Source organism: Sturnus vulgaris, chromosome 22, assembly GCF_052056855.1.
Source record: "Sturnus vulgaris isolate bStuVul1 chromosome 22, bStuVul1.hap1, whole genome shotgun sequence".
Classification (NCBI taxonomy): domain Eukaryota; kingdom Metazoa; phylum Chordata; class Aves; order Passeriformes; family Sturnidae; genus Sturnus; species Sturnus vulgaris.
Genome location: NC_142264.1, coordinates 5,471,413 through 5,492,788, shown reverse-complemented (window position 1 = coordinate 5,492,788; position 21,376 = coordinate 5,471,413). Strand labels below are relative to the sequence as shown.

General features: G+C 44.3%; 1 protein-coding gene across 4 annotated transcripts; it reads left to right on the top strand.

The window, feature by feature from the left end:
- LRRC8A (leucine rich repeat containing 8 VRAC subunit A) lies at positions 1–17,451 on the top strand. Of its 4 annotated transcripts, none has more exons than XM_088177720.1 (5): positions 1–79; positions 1,425–1,550; positions 7,210–7,491; positions 10,369–12,532; positions 15,326–17,451. In XM_088177720.1, the coding sequence occupies exons 4-5, from the start codon at positions 10,376–10,378 to the stop codon at positions 15,599–15,601; spliced, it is 2,433 nt and encodes an 810-aa protein (XP_088033846.1). In that variant the 5' UTR covers positions 1–79; positions 1,425–1,550; positions 7,210–7,491; positions 10,369–10,375; the 3' UTR covers positions 15,602–17,451. The 4 variants fall into 4 exon arrangements, with proteins under 4 accessions (XP_088033846.1, XP_088033845.1, XP_088033847.1 ...); XM_088177721.1 differs by lacking the exon at positions 1–79 and adding an exon at positions 456–565; XM_088177719.1 differs by lacking the exon at positions 7,210–7,491.
- The last annotated feature ends 3,925 nt before the right edge of the window (positions 17,452–21,376 follow it).

The following is a 21,376-nucleotide window of genomic DNA, read 5'->3' as shown; positions in this document are numbered from 1 at the left end:
GATCCGGGGCGGGGCCGCTGCGGACAGGGTGGACAAAAGGCGCCGGAGCGGCGTGAGGGAGGGTGGACGCTGCGGGCAGGTGGGTGCGGTGGGTTCCCCTCGCGGCCGCGGCGGGCAGGTGGGTGTGCCGTGCTCCCCTCACGCCACGGGCGGGCTGTGGGGATGTGTCCCCCTGTGGGGCGGTGTCCCGGAGGGGACGGGGTGGGACGCCGAGTCGGGGGGGCGCGGCTGAGGGGGCTCGGAAGCGGCGAGCAGGAAGGATTTGCTGAGTAATTCAGCAGCGATTCGGATCCTCCGTGTCCCGCCGTCCCTGCTCCCACACTGCCCGGGGCGGGGGGGTCCTGGCCCCATCTGTGGGGCGAGGCGGGGCCGGGGTGTGCGCAGTGTCCCCCAGCGAGGGGAGGACAACGCTGTTTGTTACCTGCGGGCGGAAGCGCGGTGGGATTTATTTATGTCTCCCAGAGGATGTTTCCTTCTGTGTCCGGGAAGCCGCGGTGGAGTGGCGGGGGCTGGTGCCGAGGTGTGCTGGGTTGAGGCTGGTGCCCATTGCCTGGAGCGGGAGAAGGTCAGAGAGTCCTCTCCTCCTGGTGCTGCCTTTGCGGCACTGTGGTACGGCTAAAATGCGATAGCTTTGGTTTCAGGGTGTTGCTTCAAAATCTGTCAGCCCGAAGGGTAACTGTGGGATCAAGAGGAATGAACCCTCGGACATCTTCAGCATTGTGGGTTGGACTTTCTCCCACTGATGTCTGCTCTTTTTCATTTCTTCGTGTTGTTGACACAATGCTCTCCGATGTTCCGCAGTCCTCTCCTACATGGCTGGGGGGCTGGATGCTCGAAAGATCCCTCTAAGGATCTGCGCCCTTGCCTGTTTTCCCATGCCCCGTGCTGACATGCAGGAAACAAGGAAAAAAACCCAGCCCTGTTGTCATTTTTGTTGATGGTGCTAAACTGCTTGCACTTCAAGAAGATCTGTGTTGTGAGGGAAGGGGGCAGTTGCTTGAATCTGGAGTGGTTAAGAGTGTGATCTCTGCTTTCTGATACTCCTGATTTAAAGTGGATCAGGCTTTTCAAACTAGAAAATAGGCAGTAAAGTTATCCCTTTCCCTATCTGACAATGATTTGTTATTCTGTCTCTACTTGTGTAGGCTTAGTTGTGATATTAATATTCAGCATCTCTTTTGGGTGAGTCTGCAACATCTGCTTTTTGATAACTTCTGTTAGAATAGCAGATGCTGGAAATTCCTGCTAAGAGTTTTACTTGGCTCCTGGTGTTCTCACCACGTTTCTAGGTATCAGCATGTCTCTGGCTCCCAGTGACCCTCTGAGTTGTTCGTTGATTCTTAGATTCTGTTTGCTGAGCTTTTACATGTCCCTCTGTGAACTCGATCCCCTCTTTTTTGCTGATAATCTGTATTTCATTTCAGGGAAGCTGTTCCCATGGCTTGTGGGGAGTGCAGCGCTTCAGCACTTGCTCGGGATCCAGCACGTAGGAATATCAGCCACTTCCAGCACAGAGAACTGACGTGCAGATAGCAGAACCCTGCTGCAAGGTGAGGGCTCTGGGCCAGCTCTGAGTGGTCAAGCCAAAAAAAACCCAAAAAAACAAACCAGGGACCTTCTTGAACATAGATGCAAAACACAGTGCATGAGATAATCAATGTGGAGGAAAGGTGGCTGGTCAGATGGTGGTGAGGCGAGTGATGGTATTTAATTGTGGTAGTGTTAATTAAATTCTGGGAGTCCTTAACCAGTTTGGAGATGACAAAAGAACTGAGCCTTGTCTGAAGTAGAATATAACTGTATGTAGTCATCCATAAAACTAACTCCTGGCCACGTAAACCCTGACTTCTCACTGCACTTAACAGTAAATACAGAGGCTGTCCAGTAAGTGTTTTGGTGACTGCTGCCTGAAAAGAATGCAGCTGAGAAATAGGAAGAGCTTTTGGGTTTGGTGGGTGCCCTTCCATTTCCCGTGGGGTGATGTTTGTCCTCCTGTGTAGGCGTCTCCAGGTGGCTTTTCCCAGTCACCCGTGTGGGTGGCAGTTAGGCAATGGCGCAAACTAGTTGCAGGAGTCTCCCAGCTTCCGTGGTTCTGCACTTGGGACAGTTATTAAAGGGATTGCAGAATTCTGTGCCCATCTTCAAGATGGGAAATTCTGTCCAGCATGGCTTTGTTCTGAGCAGGGATGTGCTTCTATTCCAGAATAGAAGAAACCCCTAAGGCTTGTCTACTGTTCTGGCAGTTCACTGACTCTTTCTTTTTTTTTCTTGTTATGATATTTTAAAACTCTCTTAATTCTTGTAGGTCAAAGACAACATGCGTAAATATTTCCTTAAAGCATGCCAGAAGCCATGTGTTAAAAGCTAATGTTGCCATGCTTGAGATGTGAGCGCCTGAAGCCTTCCAGTGATGACTTTCTGAAGCTGGTTACATTGCTGCAGGCAGTCAGAGAGAGTCTGTGTTTTGGGGGGTCCCTGATGCCGTTTTTAAAAAAAATTAAATAAGCAGTGGAGGTCACATGTATCTAATTATTGCTGTGTGATTAGAGCAGGCTTTTTAGAAGCCTTCATGTGCTTCTTCCACATACTAAAGAAGGCTTTTTTTTAGTAGACTACTTCAGAAGCAAGTCTTTTTGTGTTCAATTGAGCTTAACTGATATCTCAGAAAATAGAGAGGCACTATCTCACTCTGCCGAGTGGTGCTGGAGAAGGGTTATTAGGATTTGTGTGGGGCTCGTTAAAGTGAGGAGGGATGTGCACAGCTACTGTTTTTCGTAATGGTTAAAATTCAGAGTCTTCAGCTTCAATGTGGTGAGTCTCTCTTTATGCGTTTTTCCAAGTGTTTTCAAACCCAGCCTCAGTTTAGGATATGCACATGACTATTGTATAGGCATTCAGCAGTTTCCATGCTTTGGAGAGTGTATCTTGAATGCTTCCAAGCAACTTTTTTCTTAAACAGCTCATGTGGTGTAGGTGTCTTGTAGTGCAACTAGAAATTCATTTCCTATAGCTGGGTTATATCTGCCTTCCCTGCTGCTGTGAAACTGCTTTTGAAACTAAAAGCTATTCAGTCCTGACCCCTGTGCTGAAATAACAATGCTGCCCTCACCTTGTGTACCAAACATTGTTAACATCTGCTATAAAATTACCTTGGCAATTTATTAACTTCCTTTGCTATCTGATTCTTCAGCCTACTTCTGTGCACAAAAAAGATGGACTAGTTAACAGGTTCTCCTTTAGAGTTGTGATTTTTATCAGGCCTTGATGATGGTGAAGTGGTCTGTTCTTTATTAATTAATACAATCAAAAAATGTTCTGAGCTGGAAGTCAGTCACAGTTTTGGAGCTGGTGGTCGAGGGCAAGTCCTATAGGGAATATATGAAGAGGTACTTGCTCCTCTTTGCTCAGACTGGGGCAAAATATTACTGTGCTGATAGTTGATGTCTTAATTGTCTTGCATTGCTCTTGTCTGCGTCATCTTTCATTCTGACTGGCTCATCTCTTGGAGCCTGAAAATAGCTGTGGTAACACCCATGGATTTGTGCATGTTGTGACAGTCTGTCAACAGTGAATTAAGTTATCCTTGCTTTTACTCACTTTGAATTTTGTGTTGATTTCTTATCTGTTGTTAGTTATGCCAGAGCTCTGCTCTGTACCCTTCCCACAGAGGACTGAGAGCAACTGGTTCCTCCCGCTCTTGGTGCTGGAGTTAAGTGCTGAAGAGCCCTCTCGTGCATCTGGTGAGGTGCTTGGAACCGTTCTGGTTTTCTGGAGTGTTAACTAACAGAATTAATTCAATCACTCAGCACAAGGGACTGCTTCATTGTGTCCTGTTGGAAGAAGCTAGTTGTACTTTTCCAAGACAGCTTCAATGCCCTGTCCTTGAAGCATTTTGTTATGGCAAAGAGAAAATTAATTTTGGATAGGAAGAGGAAGCCTGTGGCCATGTACATTCATAATTTATAAGCTGACACAGCCATTTTGCTCTAGTTTACATCAGTGTTGCAAGTCATCTGATGGGATTTAAATTTACAACACCAGCACACAGTCCCTGGCCCAAGTGTCAGTGATGCTGTCAACTGCAGACTGTGCTCAGTTCTGTGCAGCTGGGGCAAAACACTGTCAGGAGGCAGAAAATGTGGCAGGCCAAGCCAAGTCCAGCATGGGTTGTTCAGGTGGTGCAGCTGTTCTTCCCTGTACGTGTTGGGACACGCGTGGTTGTGTGATGGTAAACAGGAGCTGTTGCACTAGAGGTAAGACTGACAGTCTTGCATCTGACAGAAGGAGTCAACTAATGGGTAGCTGTAAAGATGATAAAATACTATCACTATTGTGGATGGATTATTCTTTTTATGAACTTCAGGAAAGACACTGTGATGCAGTGGATTCATTTCATCCTGCTGTTTCTTGTGGCTTGGGTGGGGCTGAATATTGTGAAAACCACCTTACCCTGCTCTCAGTGTTGGGTTCACTGCCTGTTCCACTGAGAGAGGAGTGTAAGTTCTGGCAGCTGCTGTTCCACCACTCTCCTTGTCTAAATGATAAATGACCCTTTTAACTTGACATAGAATCATAGACTGGTTTGGGTTGGAAAGGACCTTAAATATCATCTAGTGATCATGTTCACTTCTCTTCATCAGAAGATGTTTTGTCCCACAGGAGGGATTTATCTTTTTAAAGCAGAAGGGGCCTGATACAGTGATAATGGTTATTTAGGGCTTTGACATCTGGCTTCACTACTGTTTTATTCTAAGCAGTAAAGGACAAAACAACTTGAGTTATTCCATCTCATGTCTTGGGCTTTTCCAGTTGATCACATGGCTGTCCTTGAGCTTGGAAGGTTTTCTGAGGGGTGCCTGAAAGCAGCTCTGTTTTCAGCCTCCCTTTTTTTTTCCCCCTCTTAATTCTGCACCTAATAAACATGGGGGAGGAGAAACATAAATTCCCAGTCCCACTTCTGCCCAGTAAGCTCTTGCATATCCTGATTTTTTTGAACAAAGAGCTCTGTGTCATGCCCTTCTTTAGGATTTCAGGTGGCAGCTTGCTGAGGAGGGAAGCTCTGCTCTGTTGAAAACTAACTGTAACGTGTTGTAGCTTGTTAACGATCAAGGCTGTAGTCTTGAAAGCATCAAGGCTTTTACTTCCTTTATTCACCTCTGATGCTGTCAGCACCTGAACAATTCCCTCTTTCTCTGGGCTTCTGAGAGGTAAGAAATTCTGTCAGCAGGGTTTGGACTGCAAAGCACAAGTCAATCTTAAAATGAAATCAGCTGGTAATTAAAAATGTGTAGATGAAACTAGGGGTTGCAAGATTCAACTCATCCATGAAACTCATTCACGTCTACTAACACTGAACTGTTTTGCGAGACTGAGTCACTTGAAAGCTGCACGTGACTAAAGGTGAGGATTTTCTTCAAATGGGGAGGTTTGTGCATTCTTGTCTGTCCTGAGGTTGAGCATATAAGTGCTTCTTGGCCACTAGCTTTGTTAGTAACAGAATGGCCGACAGAAAAGAGGAGGAAAGAGGAGGCTGGATAAAGTATTCAGCAATGATGAGTCAAGCTGACAAACTGACCAGTGAAACACAACAGTGATGTTGTTTCTGTTCACTCTGTCCCGAGCTGGATATGCTGGGCAGCAGCTGCAGACAAGAATTTGAAGCACTGTTCAGCTAGGTGTCTGTTGACAATAGGTCAGTCTTCAGCTTTTGAAATTAAATGGTTTTGGATAGAGGAATTGTCCAAATCGGAGAATAGTTATTCTGTTAATACCTGTGGTTTGTGGGAAGCATTCATGCTCTCAGCTCTGTCAGCCTTTAAGAAGGTACTTGCTGCTTTTATTATGTCTGTCAGCTAGATACATTTAATCTTGTTTCTGACTGGGTTTACTGTGTAGGTGTGGTTTGTTCAGAATGTCCCTGTCATTCCAGCAGTGATTATGTTTCTCCTCCAGGTGTGTTTGGTAAAACACAGGATTAGTACTTGGTGATGCTTATGGTTGGCTGAAGGCTGGGTAGGTTTGGCAGGCTGGTTATATAAGTCTGGAACTGCTGTTCCTTCACTTGGATCAGCATTAGTGAGGAAGCTGTAGGTTTGTGCCCAGCAGGCTGAGGCAGAGATGATCCTTGCTGGGGTGCAAATCTGGATCCAGATGAATTTGCAGGCCCTGAAGAGGTATGTAGTAGTCAAACATGGAATTTGTGAATATTTCAGGAGTATATTTATCTAGGCTAGATTGATCCTATTGTATGACAATGAGGCTTTAGCATACAGATCTCTTATTGAACAATGTCAGATGTTGCTGCTCTAAACTGTCCTGAGGTAGTTCTATATTGGATATAGGAAAGCTCAAAGGTAGTGTTGCTTGATGTAACTGAAACCTACGAATGTGAAGTCATTTCTGAACGGGCAGGGGATGAGGGACTGCTTGGGGACTAAAGGAAAGGTAGCAAGGAAAGGTCTGTGGAATGCAAAACTTGAAACGTCTTTGAGAAAGCCAATTGTAAGATTTCCCCCCTTTAATCTCCTCCCAATGCCAGTCTATTTAAAACCCTTGGAAAACTTATTTTCTTATGCATCTGATAAGTTGAAAGGAGTTGAGACAGAAATTTTGGTGTATCAGCTTATGCAAGCTTAGTGAAGTCAACTTGTCCTTGAACTTAAGCATTCTTTCAAAATCTCAGTATTGATGACTTCCCTTTGGCAGAGGAAACTACACTGCAGGTGCATTGCCTGTTGCTGAGCTCCAGCTGGAAGGTTCTGCTCTTTGAAGTATATGCAAAGGAGCTTGGATCCTTCTTCACCAACACTGCTCTGACACCGAACTTCCCTTTCCAGAGCTGTTCCTGTCAGACAGCTGACAGTCTGTCACTCAGTTCAGGTGTTCTGTGCTCAGCCCTCGGTGAGGCTCTGTGATAGAAGTGATTTGGCAAATAAAGCTTCTTCACAGTGACTATTTTGCTGCTGACAAAGTGTCCTGGAATCCAACTGTTAAAAAGAGCAGAAATTTGAAATCTCCAGTGTGCTGGTCCTGGGGATCTTGCTCTGCTCTTGGTCACAAGGGAGGTAACTTTATTTCTGTCTAGCTCTCCTCATGCAAGGATTGCTCCCAGGCCTATGCCAGAATAATACCCTCCATGTAAATCCCTCTGTTCTGCTGCCATGTTGGGAGAGTTGGTGTTCCAGCTACCTGTGTGTTTTCTTCCTGTAGAGTGGTGGAAATCCCAGCCCTTGTGGGAAGAATCCTTCTGTGCATGGGAGAATCAAGTGACAGAGATGACCCCTGAGAATTTGACTTTTAGTCTGCTGTTGTCATTCACCCCAGTAGCAAAACTGCTCTAATCCAGCATGGAGAATGTTGCAACAAGAATCGTGTTCTGAAATTATTACAAGATGGAGTTCATGAAATAAAGATGACATTTGATGACAAGATACATCTCCTCAAGTAGAACCATCAGCAATTAGAATTGGATTGCATGCACAGGGAATCTAGGTGAGGAGAGATCTGACTTTCCTTATCTACTTTTTCAAGTGTTTGCTGGGTAATTTTCCCTTTTACTGCAGATGCTGGAATAAAGTTAGATAAGACATAGCAAATTCCAGCTCCTGCAAAGGTGGCCTCTAGTTTTATTGTTCCTCTTTGGGACTTGAATGGAGCCTCTGCTGCTGCCAGAAGTGGGAATTTGCTGTCAATGCTCTTTTCTTCCTCTAATGCCTCTGTCATTGTTCCTGGAAGGCAGGAGATTTCCTGCTCCACCTTGTTAATTGCTGACACTGAACTGTAAAAGCTTCTCAAGGGATGCTCATGATTTTTTTTTCAGCTGTCTTTTAAGTGCACAGTGTAAAGGGGGATTTCCTACCTCATGTAACTGGTAAGCAGAATTAGGGAACCAGCTGTGCTAATTTTTTTGGTTTCCTTCCTACGTGTCCTGAGCTACAAATCAAAGTGAGTTTAAGGTTCATTTCTTGTGAGAAAGAATTAGGCACTTTCTGGATTGAGCAAAATTAAATGAGTAAACCCAGCACTAAAACTCATGTTTGCAAGTGTCATGAGACCCCAGTTCCTGAAAAGAGATCATCCCATTTTATAATCCTGCTATGAAGGGTTAGATATTTCCTACAAGTTTCTCTGCCAGAAGGGGTGAAGGAGGAAGCAGGAGGGATCTTGGAGGTGAAGTGGTATCAAGGCAAGGGGAGAGAGATAAACTTTTTTCTTCCTCTTGATATGGAGTAGAAGGAGTAGCTTCTTTCATGAATAGCTGTTTAACTGCTGGATTAATTTCAGGTGTTCTGATGTGTAGAGAGAACTTCTGTACCCTGCTTTATCCTGCAATTATTATTTCTGTAGTACACACAGACAGCTTTTCCTAAATCTGTCTTGCACGTGGGCTCTCCCCTCCCTAAGGCAGATGTATTCCGAGGAGGAAGCTGAAATGCCTTGGCTAGGCCTTGCAGTACAGTATTCACAGGGCTGAGAGGGAGGCTTTGAACACTTTGTCACTCCTCTCTGGCTGCTCAGGTGCTGTCCAGAAAAGGTTCAGCTTTGCCTGCTCCCTCCCCTGTGGATGCACAATTCTCCTGCTCTGTTTAGTGTGATTGCTTCTGCAGAGGTGTGTCAGCCACTTCTCATGGGCTCTGCAGTCCTTCAGGATATTTTTTTTTCCTCTGACAGTGCTCTAGATGGCTGTTTTCATCCCTTGTTTGTGACTTTACTAGTTGATCATTAATAGATTCGTTGTTCCTTTTTTAACTGAATTTCTAGAACAGGCAATGCCACTTTTTCTCTCAAAATAATCCACTCGGGGAAAAAAAAGTGGCATTTTCCCAGTCTGTCTTTTGTGATGGACTAATGTAATGTTGGACCTAAATGGGCAGAAGGAAAAACATTACTTCAGGAATGGTTTTCATCTATCACTCTACCACCTGTAGTTGCTTGGAGCCTTCCTGAGCAGCACTGAGCCAAAGCTGTCATTGGACCATTTATTGTTATAAACAGCAAACCAAAGAATAGAGTTCTGTATTTAGTGTCTCTAGGGAATGTGGTGCTTTTTGAGTTCATGTTAGGAATGTCTTTCTTTGCAGTTCAGTGATGGAAGTTAATTTATTTAAAAACTTGAATTTTACCAAAGCAGATGGTGTGGGCACCCCCCTTGTCACAGAAGGCTTTGTCCCAGACAGTGATATTGAGCTTTCAGCCCCCAGGACTTGTTGGACTGTCTGTACAAGTGGAATTTTAAGGCTTGGGGTATCATGATTAAACTTTTGTTTTCTCCTTTATACTTCACTTGTGTGAGTTGTCTTGCTCCTGTACTTTGCTTGAAGGATGTTGTGGTATTACTGCTTTTTCACCATCATTAGAATGAGTTACAGTGCCTCCATGTTCTTCTGTGTTACCTGTCAAATGGGGGAATTTTGTGAGCTCCATTATCCATGGATCAGTCAGTCTTTGGGGCTTTCTATGGCTTGTTGAAGAGCATGTTCAAAGTTTCATCTGCAAGTCTCAAGGACAAGCACGGTCATCAGGACTGTACTTCCCAGAACATTTTGGTTTCCTTTGTGACACTTAAATCCCAGTTGAGTTGAACTCTAGGTAGGAGTGGTTGGTCAGAATTCTTCAAAGTATGTTTCCCCCTTTCTCTATTTCTGAAGTAAGTAAGGCAAAAACCCAGCTGCTACAGCATTTCAGTACTGAATTTATCACAAGGCAAGCTAATCTTTCCTTGGAGAATTAACACAAAGGAAGGAAGCCAAAATTACTTACTTGGAAAAGTCATTATATTGAGCAATGTTTGTTCTCTTTTCCAACTTGCTTTATGAATGTCATAATGAGTTGCATCAGTGAAGTGGTTATAGGAAACCTAACTGTATTGTATGTAGATCTTTTTCTTCACCCCTTCAATCTGAGAACCAGCCATATGCAGAATTTTATGTAGAAGCAGTAACAAACCAATGATAAATATGCTCCATGTGTAGATTTTATCACATCTATCAGTGCTGGCAAATTCCTTCATCCCTGAAATAAAATCTTTAAATAGATAAAACAGTAAATTTCTAAATACTGGTATGGTCAAGGGAGTTAAGTCTGCTCTCTGAGCTTTCTTTTAATGTGTCTTACCCCGCAGACTGCTAACAATAAGTACCAGTTCGGATGTTTTGTGACAATTTGTGTGTCAGGGAAGGCTGAACAAACTTCACTGCCTGGGCTGTAGGCGAATGATTCACAGGCAGCCTCATTCATTTGTTTCACAGTTACTTGAAATTGCATCTGGGCTAATCCCAGTTTTGCTATGCCAGCACTTAACATGTGTTTTCTCATGCCCTCTTGAAGAGCAGAACAAAACCCTTTAAGCTGTTTCTGGTTTGCTTCCAGGTGAATCATGATTCCGGTCACCGAGCTGCGCTACTTCGCTGATACTCAGCCAGCCTACCGCATCCTGAAGCCGTGGTGGGATGTCTTCACAGACTACATTTCCATAGTGATGCTGATGATCGCCGTGTTCGGAGGGACGCTCCAGGTCACCCAGGACAAAATGATTTGTTTGCCCTGCAAATGGGTTACCAAGGACTCCTGCAATGACTCTGTCAGGGGATGGACAGCAGCAACCCCGGAGCGTACCTACTACAACACTAGTCTTGTTCCCTCTGCTGATTCGGGGCCCACAGGGATCCGATACGATCTGGACCGGCACCAGTACAACTATGTGGATGCCGTGTGCTATGAGAACCGTCTTCACTGGTTTGCCAAGTATTTTCCTTATCTAGTGCTGCTACATACCCTCATTTTTCTGGCTTGTAGCAACTTCTGGTTCAAGTTCCCAAGGACCAGCTCCAAGCTGGAGCATTTTGTGTCTATTTTGCTTAAGTGTTTTGACTCTCCATGGACAACGAGAGCATTGTCTGAGACAGTGGTGGAAGAGAGTGATACCAAACCAACATTTGGAAAAATGAATGGCTCCATGGACAAGAAATCCTCCACGGTCAGTGAGGATGTGGAAGCCACTGTTCCCATGCTGCAGAGAACAAAGTCTCGAATTGAGCAAGGGATTGTGGACAGGTCTGAGACTGGCGTCTTAGACAAAAAGGAAGGTGAGCAAGCCAAAGCACTCTTTGAGAAAGTGAAAAAGTTCCGTACTCATGTGGAAGAGGGAGACATAGTTTATCGCCTGTACATGAGACAGACCATAATCAAAGTAATCAAGTTCATTCTGATAATTTGCTATACTGTGTACTATGTCAACAACATAACGTTTGATGTAGACTGTAAAGTGGACATTGAGAGCTTGACTGGCTACAGGATGTACCGCTGTGCTCATCCTTTGGCCACTCTCTTCAAAATCTTGGCTTCTTTCTACATCAGTCTGGTGATTTTCTATGGTTTGATCTGCATGTACACACTGTGGTGGATGTTGAGGCGGTCACTCAAGAAATATTCCTTTGAGTCCATCCGGGAGGAGAGCAGTTACAGTGACATTCCTGATGTGAAAAATGACTTTGCTTTTATGCTCCATCTGATCGATCAGTACGACCCCCTCTACTCCAAGCGCTTTGCTGTCTTTCTCTCAGAGGTGAGTGAGAACAAATTGCGGCAGCTGAACCTCAACAATGAGTGGACTTTGGAGAAACTGCGCCAGAGGATCACCAAAAACTCTCAGGATAAGCTGGAATTGCATCTTTTCATGTTGAGTGGCATTCCTGACACAGTCTTTGACCTCATTGAGTTGGAGGTCTTGAAGCTGGAGCTTATCCCTGATGTCACTATTCCCCCCAGCATTGCTCAGCTCACCAGCCTTAAGGAACTGTGGCTCTACCACACAGCTGCCAAAATTGAGGCCCCAGCCCTTGCCTTCTTGAGGGAGAATTTAAAATCTCTCCACATCAAGTTCACCGACATTAAGGAGATTCCTCTTTGGATTTATAGCCTGAAGACATTAGAGGAGCTTCACCTGACAGGGAATTTGAGTGCTGAAAACAACCGGTACATTGTGATAGATGGACTGAGGGAGCTGAAGAGGCTGAAGGTGTTGAGGATGAAGAGTAACCTCACCAAGCTGCCACAGGTGGTGACAGATGTTGGTGTGCATCTTCAGAAACTTTCCATCAACAACGAGGGCACCAAGCTCATTGTCCTCAACAGCCTTAAGAAGATGGTCAACCTGACAGAGCTTGAGCTGATCCGGTGTGATTTGGAGCGCATTCCTCACTCTATCTTTAGCCTCCACAATCTGCAGGAAATAGACCTGAAGGACAACAACCTGAAGACCATTGAGGAAATCATCAGCTTCCAGCACTTACATCGTCTCACTTGCCTTAAATTGTGGTACAACCACATTGCCTACATCCCCATGCAGATAGGCAACCTGACCAACTTAGAACGCCTCTACCTGAACCGGAACAAGATAGAAAAGATCCCTACCCAGCTCTTCTACTGCCGAAAACTTCGGTACTTGGATCTCAGCCACAACAACTTAACTTTCATACCACCAGATGTTGGACTTCTTCAAAACCTGCAGAATCTGGCTGTGACAGCCAACAGGGTAAGTGAGCAAAGAGCTGAGTTGCTGTGTGAGGAAATAGTGCTGGCACTTCTGTTATCTGTGTGATTAAACATGCTACAATGGTCTGTGGGTACGCCTGGCACTGCTTTTGTATCTCTCTGAGGGGTTTATCTAAGGCCAAACACTGCAGATAGCTGCAGGGCAAGCCTGTCTTCCAAGAGTCCTTGTTCTGTTGCATTTCCTCTCTTAACAGTGAGTGCTTCCAAGTGCCAGTTGGAGGCTGTTTAGAAACCCTGCAAGTCAGTTGTTTCTCTGCAGTTGGAAGCATGTAGCCTCTAGATTGACATCAATTTTGGGCTTAAAAGGGAGATCTGAGAAACTGTAGTCTTAATCTAAAACTATGTGCTTAAACCTGTCTACTTCAGACATGTACATACCCTATGGGAGCAGCCATGTAGGGAGTGCATGTCTGGCCTACAGTTTCCTTAGAGTACTTTGCATTTGCAGAGAGTACTCCATAGTTTGGTCTTGTAAACGTGTGCTTTTTGTTTCAGTCTAAGTGCAGGGCAGATTTGAGGATGACCAAGTGTCCTCTGCTGCCTGATTACCATAAGATTTTTTTGGCTTGTGTTGCAGGGTGTTTATTTGCTTAAAGCAAAACGATACCCATGTCTAGTTTTTTTGTTCCTTTGTTTAAGACTAAGGAGACTTCATTTACCATGTCTGAGAAAGCTGAAGCTTTCATTCATTCTGTCTGCAAATTCCTGGGAGACTATTTTTCCCTTAGAGTTTATTCTCACCTAAAGTTGAAAGAGCCTCTAACATAAATACAAATTGCAGACAGACATAATTAGATGCTTCTGGTTTCTTCTGGGACCAAGCAGAATTGTCCTGGAGCAGTGCTAGTTTTCACTGTCATACATCAAGGTCATTTCTACTATTGGCAAGATTTGTTCCTGGCTGAACGCTACCAGATTGCTTGTGAGAGTCACAGAACAGCTTGAGTGTGGTTTGGCTTTTCACAGAAGTGCTCTCAAATCAACTATTTAATTGCTAATACATTTCAGTATTAGACAGGGTTCCTAAAACTCCAGCCATATTTTGAGGTTAGTGTCTGAAAGCTTGTGCCTCTGCAGAGTAGGGGCAGACGTTCAGTAATTTCAGCTCAACAGCTGCTCACTGGGGTTTCCTGGCACTGGAGGGTTGTGCATCTGTTTGTGTGGGTGGCTGAAGCTCTGGTAAACTTTGTGGTATGTTACTGTTCAGAACTCAGTTAATTCTGCACCACTTGCCTTCTGGCAGCCTTCCCAGCACAGCTTCCCAAGGGTTAATCTGCAGTGTATCCTCTGCAGTTTTGGGGTGGAGCGTTTCTTGGATGAGAGGAGTTAGAGGCAGCTCCATTTCCTGCAGCACAGTGTGGCACCACCCATTTCTCTCTGGGGAAAAAAACAGAGCAGGAAGGCTGGAGCAGCCTTTTCTCTGGTGTGTTCAGAAACAAAAGGTGGTGAGGACCCCGTGGAACAGCCAACCTGTACCAGGTACCTGGGCAAGCCAGAATTACTGGGGCTCTGACAGCCTGGTCACTTCCAGTAAATGGTGACAGCACGAATCACAAGGACTGGTAGACTGGCACTTCCCAAGGCCAGGAATTATCTCAAATGTCCTCTCCTAGTTGAGCAGTCTTAGTAAATAGAGACTTCTGGAGTTGGCTGGCACTACTGTCCCGTTCTGGAAAGCAGGCTATTGTAACACATTGCTTCCTTCCTAAACCAATACTTGTCCCTCAAATAACTCCATTATTTTCAAGAGTCTGTGATCATATGTTGCTGTTTGCAAAACACTCCAGTTCCAGTAACAATGACTGCATTGAATTGTCTCTAATTCTGGTCTGGGTTCATCTTGGCTTTTCCTTAGACTCTTCCTTGTTCAGAATGGATTACAGGCTAATTTTGCCATGAATGATATGATACATAATTTGAGTTTTAGAAAAGTCCTGTTTGCTTTTAAAGGCAAACGATAGTCTCTAAGCTGGCAGTTTGTATTAAGGGGAGAATCCTGAGTTGCTGCATTTCGTTTCTAGCATAGTGTTTGCTAAACCTTAGCCATAGCAAAAAATTCTTTGGGAGGACTGGACTATTACAAGGATTTGCTAGAAATAAGCCTTATTAAATTAGTGATTCATGGTTACCTGAAGGTGGTGCTGAGAAAGCTAACAGCTGATGGTCTCATTGTTGTATTTTGGCATTGTAAAAAGCCTCTGTGACTTGGAGCCTAGAAAGTCTTTGCAATGTTTCACAGCCCTACAGAAATGGTGGAAGAAGATTCTCAGTTCTCAGGCCCAGGAGGTTGTACCCATGTAGACTCTGCTCACGTTACAGCCCAAGTAGAACTTCTGATTAAATCCAGTTTTTGTTCAGTGTAATGTCAACTGTAGAATGGCTTCTTAAAGCAAAGGAACTAAGATCCAGTGACAGAATAAAGGATTTGGGATGGAAAGAAGCCAATACAGATGAAAGCATGTGACAGTATAGGCCAGCTGTGAGCAGGTTTATGGTCCTCTGATCCTGGCCTTGGAGACCATATCTGCTTTAGCCACCATCATTGGTGATCTCTTGTAACTAATGCAGTCTGAAAGATGAATCCATACAATCATAATGCTGGAAGCACCAAAAGCAGGAAGCTCAGGAAGCAGGATCTCACTCAAGGCAGAAGTGGATGATTGAAAACAATGACTCTGTAAACCTTGGAGCTTCGTGTTGGCTTGTTGGTCACTTGTGAAGGCATGTCCATGTCTGCTGGTGACTTTGCCTATGATTGGTTTCTTTTTTTCAGATTGAGAGTCTCCCACCAGAGCTGTTCCAGTGCAGGAAGCTGAGAACCTTGCACCTGGGAAACAACGTGCTGCAGTCCCTGCCCTCCCGGGTGGGAGAGCTGACGAATCTGTCGCAGATCGAGCTGCGAGGGAACCGCCTGGAGTGCTTGCCTGTGGAGCTGGGGGAGTGCCCGCTGCTGAAACGCAGTGGGCTCGTGGTGGAGGAGGACCTGTTCAACACCCTGCCCTTGGAAGTCAAAGAGCGCCTGTGGAGGGCAGACAAGGAGCAAGCTTGAACCCCCGAGAAAAGGGAAAAGCCTCTGATCAACTAGAAGGAAGCAAAAGGCCATTTCAGTCCCCTTTCACCCAGATGCTCCCCTTTCTCCACTCCAATCACTATCAAACTGGCCAAGGAGTCCTTGACAAACATGACTCTGAGTCAGCTTCTTGCCTCAGATGCAGGATGGGGGAGGCTTGGGATCAGGATGAAGATGAAGACAGATTAATTGACCTCTGAGCAGGGCCCAGGGGGAATTAGAGGTGTTGCTGTTCTTCTGGACAGGAATTGGGGTGAGGTGGATGGTGTTGGTGAGATGAAATGACCTTTGAATGGAGGAGAAAATGAATGTGGGAATTGCTGCATTGCTCCTAATAGGGCTTATATGTGTCAGGGACTGAGGGAGTCCAGTGTCCTGCAAGCAAAGATCAAGAGACAAAACCTCTTGAGCCTCCATCTGTGTGACAGCTGGTACTGCTCCCCTCTGACTCAGATTCAGTCAGTGAGGCCCCAGACTGGGGTGGGATAGGACACAGACAGCTGATTTTATCTAGATGCTGGCATTAGGATTTGGGAGATAAATATCTCGCAGCTGCTTGAAGGCAGAATTATTTTTTTTAAACTAATTTTCTTTCCCCTTTGCACACTCCCCACCTTCTCCTTTGCCCCTGGAGAAGGAACCAAACTATCTGCTCCTTTAAGATTGCACTACTGTAACGGTTTCAAGTCACTTGTGCAGGTGAGTAGATCACAGCATCCTTCTCCAGCTGATGTCCTGGAGGCACTAACTGACACAGTTAGAGATTTAGCCTGTTCTGAAATGGATGGTTATAGTGCAAGTGGGAGGTCTGGATAGAAAGCAGTTGGACTGTCTAATCTACTCTCTCTGAAGCATCAAGTTGCTTCTGGCTTTTAGTTCCAAGTTACTTTTTAACTGCTGGTATTTTGTTGCATATCAAGTAGAAATGTACAACTGGCCAGTGTGTCAGGGGCTCTCATGGGGTTGGAGAGGAAATTCGGGTTTCCTCTGCACCTCCAGTCCCCCATTCTGCCTTTCCCCCATGATTAAGTTGTATTGAACAACAGTGTTTTTCATGTATGCAGTCTAGAGAACAGTTTGATTGTTCTCTTCTGTTGTTCCCCCTCACTTTAACTGCTGTCAGTTCCTGTTACACCTCTTGACCTAAATAAGAAGCTAATGCTGATTGAACCTGGTGCTGGAAAAGAAAAACTATCCTCCTGTTTCTTCCTTCCCTTTTCATTCCCTCAGTGTTAAGGAGGAGAATGAGAATCCTCTGTGGACTGAGCTCTTCTGGCTTCCTGGAACAGAGCAGCCTTTACTGAAACAAGTTTGACCTGTTTGGTGGTATTTGACAAAAAACCCCACAACCTTCTGGGCTGGCAGAGATAGATAATGTGTAACAGTTAAGGATTTTCATGTCCTTAAGGTGAGGGAGTTAAGATGCCTCCAGGACACAAAGGTCTTCATTTTTCCATCAGAAGGAAGAAGAGGTGTCTGGACCTACAGGTCCTGGTTGTAACATTCTGCATCAGACCAACAGGTCAGCTCCAAGGTGCAGTGCTGCAAGCTGGGCCATGAGAAGTTTGGAGGCCTCCCATGTGTACAAAGGGGGAAGCTCCATCCAGCTCCAGAGGGATTCCTGACAAGCTGCCAGTGAGTGCCCTGGCTTATCACCTGGCTTGTGATCTCGTGGATGTTGGGGCAATAAGGCACAGTGTGGCTGTCTTCATCAGATGTAAGATATGAAATATATATATACTAAATATGCTGAAACCATGAACAATGTTGACTGGACTCTGGATTTATTGATGTTCAGATGCTTAAATAAAGCTACATTAAAATCAGGAGATCTGTTTATAAAACTGCTTTTAAGAAAAATGTAAATCTTGCTTCCCTTAGTCCATTCATTATGAAACATCTAAACAGTCTAGGGGATAATATAATTAAATCTCCATCTGAGAGGCAAGGTACTGTAAAAGCTTTTCTGGCTTCTAATAGGGTTAGTGTCTTGAAATTGTGTTAGAGCTGGGGCCACAGCTGAAAGGATGGGGAAGGACTGATGCTGATTGGATTGTATTTGTATTTGCCTGAGCATTTTAGATCACAGAAAGGACAAAAATTGCTAGGTGGGCTTTGCTTCTTGAATAAAGCAGCAATGGCTTCAGGTTTAGCTGCAGAAATGCTGCTTTCCAGTGAGTTCCCTATGGTGGATGTGGGGGCTGTTTGGATGGTGAAGGAAACTTTTTTCCTTAGCCTGTGCTGAAAGATAGCACTGGAGAGTAATGGCCACTGAATGGGATGTTGACTCTATTTGCTATTCAAGGCCACTGGGTGACTGTTTTATTACACGTGTATTTTAGACCAGGCAGGGCTGAAAGGGCAAAGCACCTCTTAGGAGTTTCACCTGGCTCACAGGAGCAGTGAGATTTCTCCAGCATGCCTAGATTGGAAGTGAGTGCTTTGACTCTTGTTTCCAGGTGTGGTCGTAGTTATACAACCTAAACTTTGCACAGCTGGGTTAGAGTGTCTCTAAGCAGCTCCTGGAAGTGTGCTGCAGTGCTTCTGGAATCCTGCAAGCTCCTGAACAGCTCTGGATCCCAGCAGGATGGGTGAACAAGAGGCTGTTCTGCCAGAAGGGAGGGACTGCCTCCAGCTCCTCACCAAGTCACAGTGCTGTGCTCCTGCTGCTTCCTGAGTAGACTGCCCTGGGCCTGAGGTGTGCAAAGCAATTGTGAGACAGGCTGGTATTGATCATGCATGAAAACACCAGCTTTGTGCTGCTTTTGCAATAGTCCAAGCTTAATTCTTGGTTATGGCTTTTGGGGCTTGAGAGCTCTCTATGTGGCAAAATGGGGATGAGCAGTCTGATAACATTTTATACTGGAAACACAAAGACATTATCACCCTGAAAGATAGCCATGTGTATTATGTATTTCTGGTACATGCTGCTTGGTCTCTCTTTTGATTGTTGTATGACAAGATGGAAAAAGCTTTAAAACTTCCAAGGATAAGTTCTAGACCATGAGTCCTGAACATGTTTATGACCAAGGGCTGCTGCAAAACTCAACCCACAGCAGAGTGAGCCACTTCCCAAACTTTTCTGGATCCCTCATTCTGTGCGTGGATGTCCTTACATCCACAATCCATCCTTGTTGCAAGTATCCAATCCATGAATATTCTGTATTTTCCTTCAAGTTTCCATCAGACTGAAGCTTAGGGGGTTTATTTCTGACACAGATCTATGCATTCACAAAAAGCATTCAGTTTAAGCAGACAGTCACTGCCCTGGTCAGTGTCTTGTTCTCCTGACAAGCATTTCAAAATGGTAGCAAACCAGATTATTTATTAGCTGCTAAACCATACAGCAACTTGAATTAAACCCACCTGTTTCCTTAATAGCACTTCTGAGCTGAACAAGTTCTTGGAGATCACAAGGATGCTCATCCCTTGTTAGGATTGAAGGTTAGTGACATGCACTTTACCTTTTCTGCTAAATACCCCAAAAAGTGATAAGTTGCAATTATTTTGAACCAGCTGAAAGGCACGGAATACCAATTAAATGTGTAAAATTGTGCTGTACTCTGACACTATGCACTGAAATGTTAGTTGAAGTTGTTCTGTGTTTCAGATTACTTTCTGATTTTATTATTTGATCCCCAGTTAATTCAGCAGCTGGAAGTAATTTGCTCTGTCAGTCTGGTTAAATAGCTGTTACAGGTATCTTTCATTACGTGCTGTTCTTTCATATTAATTGTCACTTCTTTTTAATATCCTACCTCATTTTTTATTTTTTCTTATTACCATTTATACACTCCATTTAGTGCACTCTATTTTAATTAAAGTTCTTGGTGTTCATTACCGTAAATAGTATTGAGTGGCTTTCTGTTGCTGAACCACATGAAGTCCTCTTCTTTATTTTTTTCTCTCTAACAATTGATTCTAGGAATTCTGAGAACAATAACACATCCTTTACAGAGGATGAGTTGTCTGGAAAAAAGTTTCAAATTGTGTGGATTCCTAGGCTGTGACATTGTTTCCTATGGTTACCTCTTTTCCTGCTTTAGAATGGAACTCGCATGGTTTAAGTTCTTTGGATTTTTAAACTTTTTTTCAGTCCTCCTTCAGGGGAGGAGTAACTTTTTCCCCCTCATCAATAGCTGTGCCTTCTCTAGAGGTCTGTTAATGTAACATCTCCCCAGAGGCACTTGCTCCCTGGAGTGTATTTGTAGCAGTACCTGCCTGAAGCCAACTCATCCCTTGGATTCTTTTTTTTTTCAACTGTGGAGAGATTTCCTGACTTCTGGGGTGACTTCTCACTGCCAGACACTGTTGTCATACTGTAAGCAGAGTCACCTGCTCTGAAAGTCACCTAAGGTAAGGCTTAGGTGTGGGGATGCTGACAAGTAAAATTATTGCTTAAAGTTCACTTTTAAAATTTTTCCTCCATTTTAACCCTCCTGTTTGGCCACAGTGGATAATGTACTTTTCCCGAGCATGTGCCAAAACCGAGTGAGTTTTCTGTCCTACCTCATTCTAACAGTGTACAAAGCATAACTGGAATGGGGCAGGATTATTAAAGTTTCATTCAGACCCTTCTCCCTCCAGCTGTGGCAGTGGCTTAACACTAAACTGCTTTGGGAGTATGAAATCCTCCAGAAATCTCATATCCAAAATCCAGTTTCAAAAGTAGCAGCACTTGAATTGCTGGACCCCAATGGCAAAGGTTAACTTTGTGTGAGTTTGCACACAGGCTTAATTTAAGATTGCTGGAATTTTCCATCCCTTCCTCCCTCTGTTTCCTTTAAAGGAATTTTACTGGACAATGGAAGAGTTTTTCTGGAGGAGATTTAATGAGAAGGGGGCTACTGAGCCTGAGTCATCTTTACAGCTAACAAATGTATCCATTTCAATAAGTCACTACTCATGGCTTAAACATGGTTCACTCCCATTGTGTAAATGCACAAGCAGGGTTGTGGTTTGGCATCTGGGACCTGCAACTTGGTGTAACATTTCAGAGTCGTGACATTCACTTTGTACATGGGATTGTTTGGGCAGCTGAGCAACAGCACCTTCCCCGTGAGCACTGAAGGCTGCTCTTGTTTGCTCTGAAAGACTTGTACAACTGGGCACTTCACCAGAATAAAAGTTTTAATTTGCATTTTCTTTCTGTGTCTGCTTTCTTTGGTGTTTCCTGTGTATAAGGCATTCAACCCTCTGTGATGTCACTTTTCGAAAGACAGATGCTAGTAATTCCAGCTATTGTGTAGGATTATAGGTTCTTTTACTCTTTACATGTCCTTGTGGATTATGACAATCCTTTATGAATGAAGTAGATGTACAGAAAAAGAAGTGCTGCTCTATGACAAGCTGAAGCTGTGTAACTCATTTCACTATCACTTCAAGAAGTGTCTGAAACAGTTTCTGTTGCTGAATTTAAGGCTGTTGCCATAGGAATTGTCTTCAGACTGGTAAATTATTTCAGTACCTGCCTTCCCCATGGACTCCTTACCTGGAAATGCTGACAGATAGTATATTTCCCAATTCATGATGTGTTACAGAGAATCAGCCTGTGACTTGCAAAGGAAATTTGAGTTTTTGTGCAGCTCTTTTATTGTGTAGAAAGGTGTTTCTCTTGTGTTTTGCCTTCCCTCATTTCCTTTGTCCATGGCTACTTGACCACAGTGACGTTGGTCCCACTTCAGACAGCAGGTTTTGAAACAGGGGAGTGGGAGTTTGCCATGCTGCTTTTTGATGAGTTTTAATGAAATGCAG